The 12423-nt window shown below is 29.9% G+C and overlaps 1 protein-coding gene across 2 annotated transcripts in view; it reads right to left on the bottom strand.

Annotated features, from left to right (window-relative positions):
- SppL (signal peptide peptidase-like protein) overlaps positions 1–12423 on the bottom strand; it is an 89346-nt gene that overhangs the window by 33214 nt on the left and 43709 nt on the right. For both annotated transcript variants that reach the window (XM_075363501.1, XM_075363500.1), the window contains exons 6-8: positions 10809–10887; positions 2771–2883; positions 1349–1500 (exon numbers count right to left, since the gene is read on the bottom strand). In XM_075363501.1, the coding sequence (XP_075219616.1) occupies positions 1349–1500; positions 2771–2883; positions 10809–10887 (344 nt within the window). The remainder of the gene's footprint in view (positions 1–1348; positions 1501–2770; positions 2884–10808; positions 10888–12423) is intronic.

Here is a 12423-nt window from a genome sequence, read left to right as displayed (position 1 = left end):
ATTTTTGTTTAGAGTACGGCTGTGATTCTCCTAATAATGTATTAAAAGTTGGTATCAACATTTTAAGGAAACAGAAAGTGGAGTATATAAAAAAGGTTCTCCCATCTCTGAGGAAGTTGTGGATCACGTAAGGAAACTTTTCAGAGAAGCCCAGGTAAATTGACTCATCATGTCAGTTTTGAACTGAGAATACCGTAATTGACAACTGTGAAACTTCTACAAAAGCACCTAAAACTTCAAGCACACAAAATTTAGTCAGTGCATGCAACTGAAGATAGCAATAAACCTCTCTGTTACAATTCTGCCAAGGACAATCTTGATAAAGTGAACAAAGTTAATGCGCTTTTAGAAAAAGTAATCTTCTCTGATGAAGCTAGCTTCCATCTTTCTGATCACATTAACCGTCATAATTTTCAGACTTCAAGTAGTAAGAATCCTCATCCCACTTGACAAACATGTGATAAGCCAGAAATTAACATTTTATGTGTGTTGACTGCTTATGAAATGATTGGACCACGTTTCTTCATCAAGCCAACGGTTACTAGTGCTAGCTATCTAGACATGTTGCAGGCGTAAATACTACTGCAAACTGAACACTGGCAACCTGACATTTACTTTTAAGAACATGGCACACCACCACACTGGGGTTTACATGTTAAGGCCTACCCACATGGACTATTTTCTCAACGTTGGACTGGCAATGATGGCCAATTCCCTGACCACCTTCATTCCTGAACATTACACCACTTCATTTCTCTCTTTGGGGATTTGTCAAAGACAGAATGTACACAAAGAAGGCTGTCAACATCAAAGAACTAAAAAGAAGAATCAAGTGTAATTAGTTGAATAACTCCAGATATTCTACGTAATGTGTGGCGTGAATTCGAATATTGTCTAAACATTTTAGCCCCCCCCCCAAAGGTGCTCATGTAGAATTTGCTTGAAGTTGTTAATAAATGCTGTAAACAAAATTATTTGAAATGTCCTGTTCAATAATAAAATGTGCATGTAAGTACGTCACTTTGTAATAAATCACTTATCTAGTATAAAAACAAAAACAAAATGGATTGTTCAGTTAAAGATCTTAGACAATAAAAAATTGAAATAGAATAAGTTTACAGAAATACTATATTATGCTTGCTTTTATTTTAAAAAAAACCAAATGTTTGTTTAAGATAAATAACAAGTAACTTCTGATTAAGAGTTCTTATATGCTAAATGCTTGTTAAATTTTCTATAGTAGCAGATGTTACAAGCCTGTAATACTTCATTCACTCTAAAACAGAAAAGGAATTGATAAATTGTATTACATACATGGTTATTAACACAAGTATTTCATGAGACATACCTTAACCATGACATTTGTGTTGAATATATATGATGAGAAGAACACCCAGAACACATCATATACAAGAAGGCCTGTCAAAAGAAGAGTAGAAACCTTCAGACTAGGTAACCGAACAAATGCGATGAATGCCACGCACAACCCCATTCCCATCGCTGAAAAATAAAAATTAAGTACAACAGCATTATAAAACTAGCTAACCAGATTAATATAACCAACCTAACAACCTAAAAGAAACACATTTATAACATAACTCATATGTGTCATAACTCCTAACAGCTGTAAATGGCCTAATATGAAGCATAAATCACTTCAAAAATAATACACTCAAGAGTAACAAGTTCCATGCCAGACAGAACAGAGAAAGTGAAGAAGGAAGCAATTTCTCATTGCTTTCTTCACTCAGGTTATTATGCTACTACAGGCCAGCAAACCCACCAAAATGAATATGACATTCAGCTCTACACACGAAACCTTTATGCCATGGACTACAGAAACTCACTGTTTAGTAAACATCATTATTATCTGGTTAATCATAACACAAAAGGACAATCTCCAAGGATTATGTAACCTATGTAAATAATAATTTATATAGGCGACACAAAAAAACCATGAGTTTTTTAACTCTTTTTGTGCACCTTCCAAACTATCATTGGTTTTTAAAATATTTTTATAGCAAAAGCACGCTCTTGACCGTTCCACTACTCTAAGATTACTGAGTGGCAAGGTTGCCTTTGCATAAAGCAATGCTGCCACTACGGATTTCAAAAGTTCCTGTTTTATTGTGTCACTTGTATATTCACCCAACAGGAATAGACTGACACCTAATAATAGTAACAATGATGGATGATAATAAATTTTGTAGCACATGAAAAACACCATGCTTGACTGGGACTTGAATGCAGAACTCCCAGATGAAAAGCAGAGACGCTACCATTCTGCTCAGAAGATCAACAGAGAATGTGAATTCTTTAAGATGGTACACAATGCAGATATTGCAGGGAAAAATCTTTCACAAAAAATGTTCTTAGCCCCCTTTTACACCTAATCAGGCTATTCAATTAAATAACCATAAGTAAAAGTTAAAAATAAAAATGTAATCAATTATAATTAACATCAAATAAAAAAAGAGATAAACCTTTTACTGGGGATTTTTGTCCAGGCTCTGAAGCACAGAGCATATGCGTGTTAAGGAGTGCAATGTTCCCAACAAGAGGCAGTGGCAAATATGAAGTAATCATGATTACCCTCCATAACTAAAAGAATAATGAAATTTTTGGTTAAACATTTCATTAACTAGAATATTATTACTGCTGTTAACTTTGCAGTTCAAGATATAATAATTTTAGCTCTTATATTTTATACACACCCACACCCACACACACACACACACACACATACAGAGGAACTAAGTATAAAACTCACCATCCATCAAAAGCCAATGACCTGTTAACACCCATATACAGACGATAAATAAAGCAAGGGAAAATGAAAACAATTCAGCCCCTGTAAATCTTCCACAGATTCCAAATGATATCCTGAAAAGAAAATTGCACCATCATCATGTAGTTTACAAATATAAAATATATATTTATATACCGACTGTATATATAAAACTATTAAACTGACTTATGAAACACTGGGGTACTTCTAGTAATAAATATCTCTTTGTCTTAATAAAATATACAATAAGCGCAAATACACAAAATAAAACAGATTCTGGGTTTAAACATGGAATTCAATTTAAGGTTAAATCTCAAAACTTGTGAGCTTGTGAATGAAAAGTATTATAAATAAGAGAAGTTTTTATCAGAAGACAAAGATGTTAGAAGTGCAAGCATTGTCATGAAGCAAGTATAATCATTAACTGTCTATACAGTAATTATGCATACATATAAAACATTTAATAAATAATAGTAAAAAAACTAGGCTTCAAGCAAATTACATCATTGACCTTGGCTTGCAAGTACGGAAAAATTGTAAAAGAAGACACAATAGCATTGTAAATAAATACTTCAGCAAAGAATTTTGTACATTAATGATTAATTTGGAATATTACTTAATGAAAAAGCAAGAAATTTCAATTCAAGATAAAAAAATAGCTGATTAAGAATTGCATTATTATAAGGACAGTATTTAAAAAATCTTATTTTATAACACCATCTAAAAAAGCCCTTATTTTCTCTTACTGTTTGTTTTGAGTAAGCAGAAGAATCAGGACTTTGTTACTAAGATTTATCAAAAAAAATTTTTTTGGAGAATCCAGTTCAAAGGAACTGTTTTAAAATATACCATCCAGTCAACTACATACATAACTGTCCATTCACTAAGTACACAAATCAAAGTTCAGAGCTTTGTGTTTTCTCATTGAAAAATGTTAATATTCTTCCATTTTAAACCATGTTATTGGAGGGGGTGAAAATGGAAAATAAGCCTTATTTTTTTCCTTTCTAGGCATATCATATCAATAAATATCTTTCATTAAAAAAAATAATTCATCAAATTTGATTTTTTAGCCTGGTATCAAACTATGGATTCTGTATTTACTCACAAATTACAATGTAACAATACTATTTTCTTTTTCTCTGTACTTCATTGTATGTTTCTATATCAATTTTGTTCAATTATGACTTTTTAACAAATATACTGATAGTCTAAAATTTTATATATTTTACTATTTTGTTTAAACCATACTGTATTATAAACATACACTAGAATCTTGTGATGTTTTTGTTTGAATATTAGTACATATTTCAAAAAAAAGTTTTTTTTTTAGTCAGCACCAAGCAGTAGAAACAGATACTTAACAAATAATATTTGATAATTATAAAAGATGAATAATGAAAAGTCTTATTTGTATCATGCTCTGCTGTTTATTACTGTTAAGTGTGAATATTCTCATATTAAATGATGCAAGATTTTATAAAAGGTTCTGTTTTATACCAATAATGTTTGATTTTTTATCATACCAAATACTGAAATGCCTAATAACAAAAGAGTTAATGCAACTTAGCCTAACCTAATTAGATAAGTGTACTAAAATTTTATACATTTTTTTTAATCTTAATAACTTGAGCTATTACTGGCAATGGAACTCATTTTTTTTCATTGTTTGTGTGCTGGTAGTAACTGACCTGTTGATATGTTATAAATTTGTCATGTTACATCTCTTTATAATTAATTTTATTAATAAAACATTTAAATAGGAAGAAACATGTTGGTATATACAATTTAAACTTAACTTCCAAAAAAATATGCAGTTAACATACTGCAAATATGGTCTGTGTAAAGGGGAGAGGGGATATAGTAATTCTAGCCGAGAGTAAAAAGGATTTAGAAGAAACAATGAACGGCATAGATGAAGTCCTACGCAAGAACTATCGCATGAAAATAAACAAGAACAAAACAAAAGTAATGAAATGTAGTAGAAATAACAAAGATGGACCACTGAATGTGAAAATAGGAGGAGAAAAGATTATGGAGGTAGAAGAATTTTGTTATTTAGGAGGTAGAATTACTAAAGATGGACGAAGCAGGAGCGATATAAAATGCTGAATAGCACAAGCTAAACGAGCCTTCAGTAAGAAATATAATTTGTTTACATCAAAAATTAATTTAAATGTCAGGAAAAGATTTTTGAAAGTGTATGTTTGGAGAGTCGCTTTATATGTAAGTGAAACTTGGACAATCGGAGTATCTGAGAAGAAAAGATTAGAAGCTTTTGAAATGTGGCGCTATAGGAGAATGTTAAAAATCAGATGGGTGGATAAAGTGACAAATGAAGAGGTATTGCGGCAAATAGATGAAGAAAGAAGCATTTGGAAAAATATAGTTAAAAGAAGAGACAGACTTATAGGCCACATACTAAGGCATCCTGGAATAGTCGCTTTAATATTGGAAGGACAGGTAGAAGGGAAAAATTGTGTAGGCAGGCCACATTTGGAATATGTAAAACAAATTGTTAGGGATGAAGGATGTAGAGGGTATACTGAAATGAAACGACTAGCACTAGATAGGGAATCTTGGAGAGCTGCATCAAACCAGTCAAATGACTGAAGACAAAAAAAAAAGGGGGGAGAGAACAGAACAAGTGAAGGTATCTGAAGGTAATGTTGACGTATCAGGGAGTCTTTCCTTCATACTACCATTAGGAAGGCTTGCCACAAACTAGCAATCTTGGTGATGACAGTGTGAAATGTCTTAAAAGAAACGCTTCATACCGTTTACAGCTGTTATATGCTTTGAAGCCTACAGTCTACTCTGTGTGTGCCGACTTTGCGATTGAAATGTTGCAGAATGAAGATGATGACTTTCTTGACTGCATTTTTAGTGATAAGAAAATGTTTCATCTAAGTAGAAAAGTTAACATACATAATGCCTGTATCTGGTGGTAAGAAAATCCCCGTGAGCTCTTACAATGCAAAAGGGACATCCCTAAATTAAGTTTTTTCTGTGCAATATCTTGATGGCAAGTTTATGGGCTGTTCTTTTTCATTGAAGCATAACAAGAGTTGTTTATCTGGTTATGGTTCATGGCTTTTTCATCAACTGCAAGACAAACCAGGGAATTTCATTTGGCAACAAGATGGTGTGCCTCCTTACTGCCATGACTTTGTAAGGGATAGATTAAATGACATTCTCTCTGACAGTTGGATCGGTTGGCATGGACCCGATAACAGAATTTGTTTGTAGTGGCCTCCAAGTTACTCAATCCGCCTTGGAATTTTTTCCTTTGGGGTTTTATAAATGTTCTTGTGTGAGTATGTTTCTGCTACCTAATGATCTACCAGAACAGAATTGAAGCAACTGTCATTTCCATTACTCCAGACATGCTGGTTAAAGTGTGTGACAAACTCTCCTATTGGTGAGACATGATCCACAATGAAAGGTGTTCACATTGAACATTTGTACGGAAAAACTGTAAGAGGTTTTTTTTCATTTTATTTTCAACTCATTTCTGTAACATAAAGTTACGAAACATAAAATAGGTTAAAATTGTACTATTGTTTTTGTACACCCTGTACACAATCCTTCTTGACTTTAACGTAAAAATACACAAACCCTTATGTTCATTTTCAAGAGAAGAACCACACTCACTTGGATGTCAATGAATAACAGTAACAATAGTCTTCTGTAGACAACCTCCAACTCAGCATTTATAACCTTATTTTTTATAATTCCATATTTTATAGCAGTACTCCAGTATGGGCCTGACAATAGCTTTATATAATGAAAATAAATTTATTACGAGAAAATGATCAAAACATTTAAAACCAGAAGTACTTTTTGATTATTAAAAAATTGTTATCATTAGATATAGGGAATTTCATAAAAGTAAATATAAAAAAGATTAATCTTAAATATTTTTCCTATTTTTAAATTGACAATAAAATATTAATAAACAAATAAATATCTATTTAAACAAAAAGAGTTCTTTTATCTATTTTGAGAGCAAAAATAATTGTTGACCAAAAAGTAAAACTTATCATTTTAAGTCAAATGCCAAAAGCCGGTCCTAACAATCACTTAAAACTCTGCACATGGACTTACTTTACAATTAACGTAGCTCTTTCATTTTGTTTAATAATAATTAATTTACTAGATTTTCAGAAAATTTGTTGATACGGCTATATGTCAAATGCAAATCACAATATTCAGTCATAATAAAATACAACCAATAGATTACCTCATTACGTAAGTGTAATGTAACTGGCAAAAAATACATGTGAATAAAAATATTAATTTAAATTTAAAGGTATTAATTGCAAATAAAATTATTTTGAGCAAAACTGTGATAAAGGGATATAACAAGTTTAAAACAATCTCTATATTTGTGAAATGACTATACCTAGTGCAAAGGTCCTGGGCAAACTGTAAACTTTGCCCAGGAAAGACTGTAAACTGTAAACTTTTCCTTTGTAGGAATGATCATCCCTTTTTCTCATCTTAGTATTATTTCTTCCTTGAATGATTGCCATGGGAACTGGATCAGCTGCAGCCCTAGTTCCATCTGTGGTATAATGCTAGCACCTTCTAGCAAACAGCAGGGCAATCACTTTGTTACTGGAGCTTAGTAGGGTAGCAACCTTCTTTTTTGTGTGAATGGAACTATCTTAGGACTATATTTTATTTCCGGGGTTTGAACCCTGGCTAAAGCTAAACTAGATGGCTGAAGTATCAGGCCTTCTTTTTCTCATATAATGTAATCTAATACCTTGTACCCAAGTATAATATGCCTATATAGTGTAATGAGAAGTCAATTGAATGTTTTTAAAATAATTTCTTTACTCATTAATTGAAATCTTGTTTTTCAGATACCAGTCCAAATCTTTAAATCTGTACATTTTTTTTTATAGTAAAGCTATTTATTACTGTACAAACAATTTTGATACAATAACTGGAAATGAAATCAAACATAATTTTATGTTATTTTGGGGAAGGCTATCCCCAAAATAACTGCTGAAACAAACAATTTTATGGTCTATTTGATATGTCTGTGTAGTAACATATGTTACTTACCACACATAAAAGCCTGTAAGTTTTCCCAGATTTAAAATAAAATAATACATAAATGTGACACATTTTTAGTAATTAAATATTATTTTTTATTATTTTTTTTTATAATTTTTTTTTTCTTTGTTTTTTTATTTAATAAGATTTTTGTACAGAAGAGAGGAACTGACTACTGATAGCAATAAAGTCATTAGTAATAAAACTAAAATGGTATCATCAAAAAAAAGCACCATTAAAGATTTTTCTTGTATCTATGCTTGTAACAAAACAAACATTAAACTGCTTGAAAAAATCCAATATTACTTCAAAATACAAAATCACTATTCACGACAACATTTTTTAATTTAATAAGCTTTTTTGATAAAATATCTTTTTCTGTTATTTTAGCAAAATAACTGTTTTGTAAATGAAACAATTGCCAAGTAAAAGAAAAAATAACATTGAAAAATCTGAATTTTTTTATTGTGCCAAGAAAATTAGTAGGCAAAAATACAAAATTACTTGAAATAGTTGCAATAATTGGTGTTCCTCCGGGTACCAGTTCTTATGTATTACCCGGAAGGGAATCCTTTGTCAAAATTACAAAAAAGTGTTTCATATGAAAAGTTATAAATTCTATTTGCTTTAAATGTTGAACCCTAAAATATTTTACTTAAATGCATGTCTAGCAACTAAACCACAAAGAACTGTTTCAGCAGGAGAAGGACAGTGATCCCATTTGAAATTTCAAAACATTTCTTGTGAAAGTTGATTAAAATTCTATTTGTTTTTATTTTCATATTCTACAATTTTTTTGCTCAAATACAACACCAGTAAATAAATAATAACATTTTTCCAAACTCTAGTACATGTTTTGTTGCTCTATTCAATGAAAAAAAATTCTATGAATTTTTTTCCAATATTATTTTTGTCTACTAAAATATTTGCTAAAATGCATCCTGAGCATGTTTCACTAAGTCATCATTCACTTATTATTAGAGCCTCCATTTAAAATTTTAAAACATTACCAAGAAACATAGTTTAAATTTTATTCTTTTAATTTTATCCTGGAAACACTTTGCTAGGTGCATACTTATAACTAAATAATAGGAAAAAAATATTTTTGCTAGAAGTTAAAAATATTAACCTCCGTTGAAAATTTCAAATTAAAGAAATATTTATTGCAAATGTAGTAACAGATTTTATACATTTTAATTTATTTATGATTAACTTTTATTTTATAAAGTTAAACCTGAGTGGCAAAGCCAAAATCTATTTTTCAAGAGGAGGCGGGTTGTTCTAAGTTGACACAACTATGATTACGATAAGTTTGTCAGTCTGGCTATTCATCCATGTTGCCTTGATAAAATTGGGATAATGGGCACAAAACAAGATAATGGACTGTTGGTTCAGTTAAGTATAAAACAAGAATATCAACAAAAAAAATTCTCAACAATGTATACCCAAAACTTTAAATTAAATAAACTACAGATAGGACTTGAATAAAAAATTTGCTGACTCGCCTAACTATAACAAATATAAAACAATAACATTTTTGACTAAATATTCTTTTTTCAGAATGGGATAGCCCTATTATGATAAAAGCAAACCAAAAGAAAATTCAGACTAAATTTTTATTTTCTAAATTTCACTCAAAGGAACCGTACAAGCTATCTCATACAGTACATGATTTAGTCAGGCTCAGAATATCATTACATAAAAAAATTATCCTTTATGAGAATCATCGCATGTACTACACTCCCTGTAAAAGTCTTTCTGTGCATTTAAAATCTGTACCTATACAGGTATAAAACCTTTCAATAAATCCGACAGTAAAAGAACACATCAGATCAAACCAGCAAGCAATTCAAGACATTAATGGAAATATCAATATGGATAGACACATCACTATAGATATGTACATTAGATATATACATAGTATATAAATATATAGAAACTAAATAGCATTATGTGCTTGAATACAAAGATGCTTGCTCAGTACATCTCTTCAATAAATATATTGTACCTCTGCAGCAGTCCCTTGTATCACTCACATATTTTTTTTTGTTATAACCACTTTTAATTAAAAATTTATAGGTATAAAACAAGCTTTCAATTACTTTGTTGTTTGAACAATTTTTGTTATCACTACGTAAATAAAATAATCCAAGTGTCAGTAATCTGAAGTGAATTTAAAAGGATAATAATACAATTTCTTTATATTAAGAAAACATTTTTTTCTCGTAGAAAAATATAATTTTCAAGAGTTTTCAAAGTTAATGAATAAATATTCCCTTAAAAACTGTGATTCGAAAGTTCGTTCACTTGTTCTCACTTTACATTACTTCAACCATTCCTTTAATTAAAAAGGGCACATGACACTTATAAAAAAAAAATTAATATAGAATTAAAGTTTTTAAATGGATTTATAAGAAATCAGCAAAAAGAGAGAGACCTATAATAATGACTCTAATAACATGTTATTTGATGCAGTCCATAAAATAATCCTGCACCGCAGATTTGAGTCTAGTTGAAACCATGAAACTGCACCCTGAGCGGACAACTGGACTAGAATTTAAATCATTTCCCAATATTCAAGTAGTGCATGTTATGATAGGCTGATGCACCAATATGATATATGGCTGGAAGTAATCTATTGATATGTAAAAGTCCCAGTTTAAAGAATAAAATAATTACGTAGAATTTTATTCTATAATTAATAATTCAATTATTCTTTATAGAATTTTATTCTATAATTAATAATTCAATTATTCTTTTAACATTTTTTGACTAGCTCTATTTACAAAAATAATGTTAAAATTAATTTTATAAATTATTTCTTTACAACATTAAAATACAAGGAAAACTGAATTGAAAATATATAAATCAGCTAAATATAACAGGACTAGCATCATTATTGAAACATGGACAATGAATAAATATATAAAATAATAATTAATAAATTACTCACTTGTTACCATCAGAGCACGGCCTTATCACATATTGGCACATAGGGAGTAATAGAAATGCCAGTGCAACTGTAGCGATAACTGAAAAGAAAACAATAACACTTTTTTAAAAGTAAAACAGTAAGATATTATTTTACTTTTTTTTCACATCAATTAACTTTCTCTTAGTAACTGATAAGCTATTACAATGTAAAAAGAATTAAAAGTACATCTTATATGTAAATCTAAGTATGGAAATTTTCTGCAAAACATAATTCAAAATTAAAATAAAAAAAGTATCTAATTATCTTTAACTATGTTTTTTAGTAACCGTCGCTTTTTATTTTTTTGATATGTTTAATTTATTCATTTACTTCTATAAGTACTGCATAATCTCCATTATTTCAGTAAGGCTGATAAAAGTGGCAGCTGGGTCAGATATATATAAATTCCGATATACATGAATATAAAAAATACATCACATAAAGCAGGCAAAAAATATCAAATGAATATCACAGTTCAATAATATTGAAGGAGACTCAAGGCACTGATGTTAATCTTTTAGGGACTAAACATGCTGTAAATCCTAGTTCATGTTCAGACTAGGATATTTTAATAAAGTAACTTATCTTTATGTAGTAATTCTCTGTACGATTGATTTATCACTTCACAATCACTAGGATTGAATATTATTTGAATTCAATTTTTTTGTAAACAAATTTTAAAACACAATTTTAATTATAAACATAAACAAAATTAAGTCTTCCTTTGAACAAAACTAAGGCTCGTCAATTACTATGTTGAGAAATATTTTTTTCAATTTACCTAATAATTCTTGAATTATGAAAACATGGAAGCTGGGTGGTTGATCTTTATTACTGGCAAAATGAAGCACATTAAGAATGTTCAAATATCTGTCTGTAGCCATTGTTAGAAAATATTGGGGAATGCAATAGCCTGTCTGTTGCGCAGTACTCTTTTATAGAACTTCTCTTAATTTTTGGGATAAGCATGGTCAAAATGTATACAGTTCATCTATGTTTGTCAGTTTCCATCATTGTAAATATGAATGAGCAAGATCAATTTGTTCAGAAGCTTGGGTATAATATGCGTTTGTTACATTCACAATATATTGTCCAATATAATAATTTTGGGCGTTATTAGAGCTTTAATGAGAAGAAATAAATCCTAGACACAATTGCAACGAATCAGCCATGCTTACTAACAGAGTTCAACAAAACTTACAGAACCTAGTTTTAAAACACTGGTAACATGATTTTATTCTCTCTATTTCCAGCTGTTAGCTACAACCTATCAATAGTGCAAATAGTTCATTTTAAAACCAATAATTATTTATTGGTTTTAAAATTAAGAAGAAGAAGAAGAATTATTGCACTTGTCAGTGAAAGAATTATATTAGTCGTGTTTACATGATGATAGTACTTATATGATAAAGTTCTAAAATGAGTTTACGCAACCGTAGTCTGTGCAGACAGTTACTGCAGTCATGTAAGCGTGATGCCAGTTCCAAAAAGGTTAATAAATAAGTCATTATCGGGTTTTCCATAAAGTACTGAAAAATTAAAATAATGTTAATAAAATAATTTTTTAAAGCAGTTCTAAAACAGAGATATAAAT

This window comes from Lycorma delicatula, chromosome 4, assembly GCF_047948215.1.
Source record: "Lycorma delicatula isolate Av1 chromosome 4, ASM4794821v1, whole genome shotgun sequence".
In the NCBI taxonomy this organism is placed as follows: Eukaryota; Metazoa; Arthropoda; class Insecta; order Hemiptera; family Fulgoridae; genus Lycorma; species Lycorma delicatula.
The sequence above is the reverse complement of the archived record's forward strand: the minus strand, read 5'-3'. Positions and strand labels throughout refer to the sequence as shown.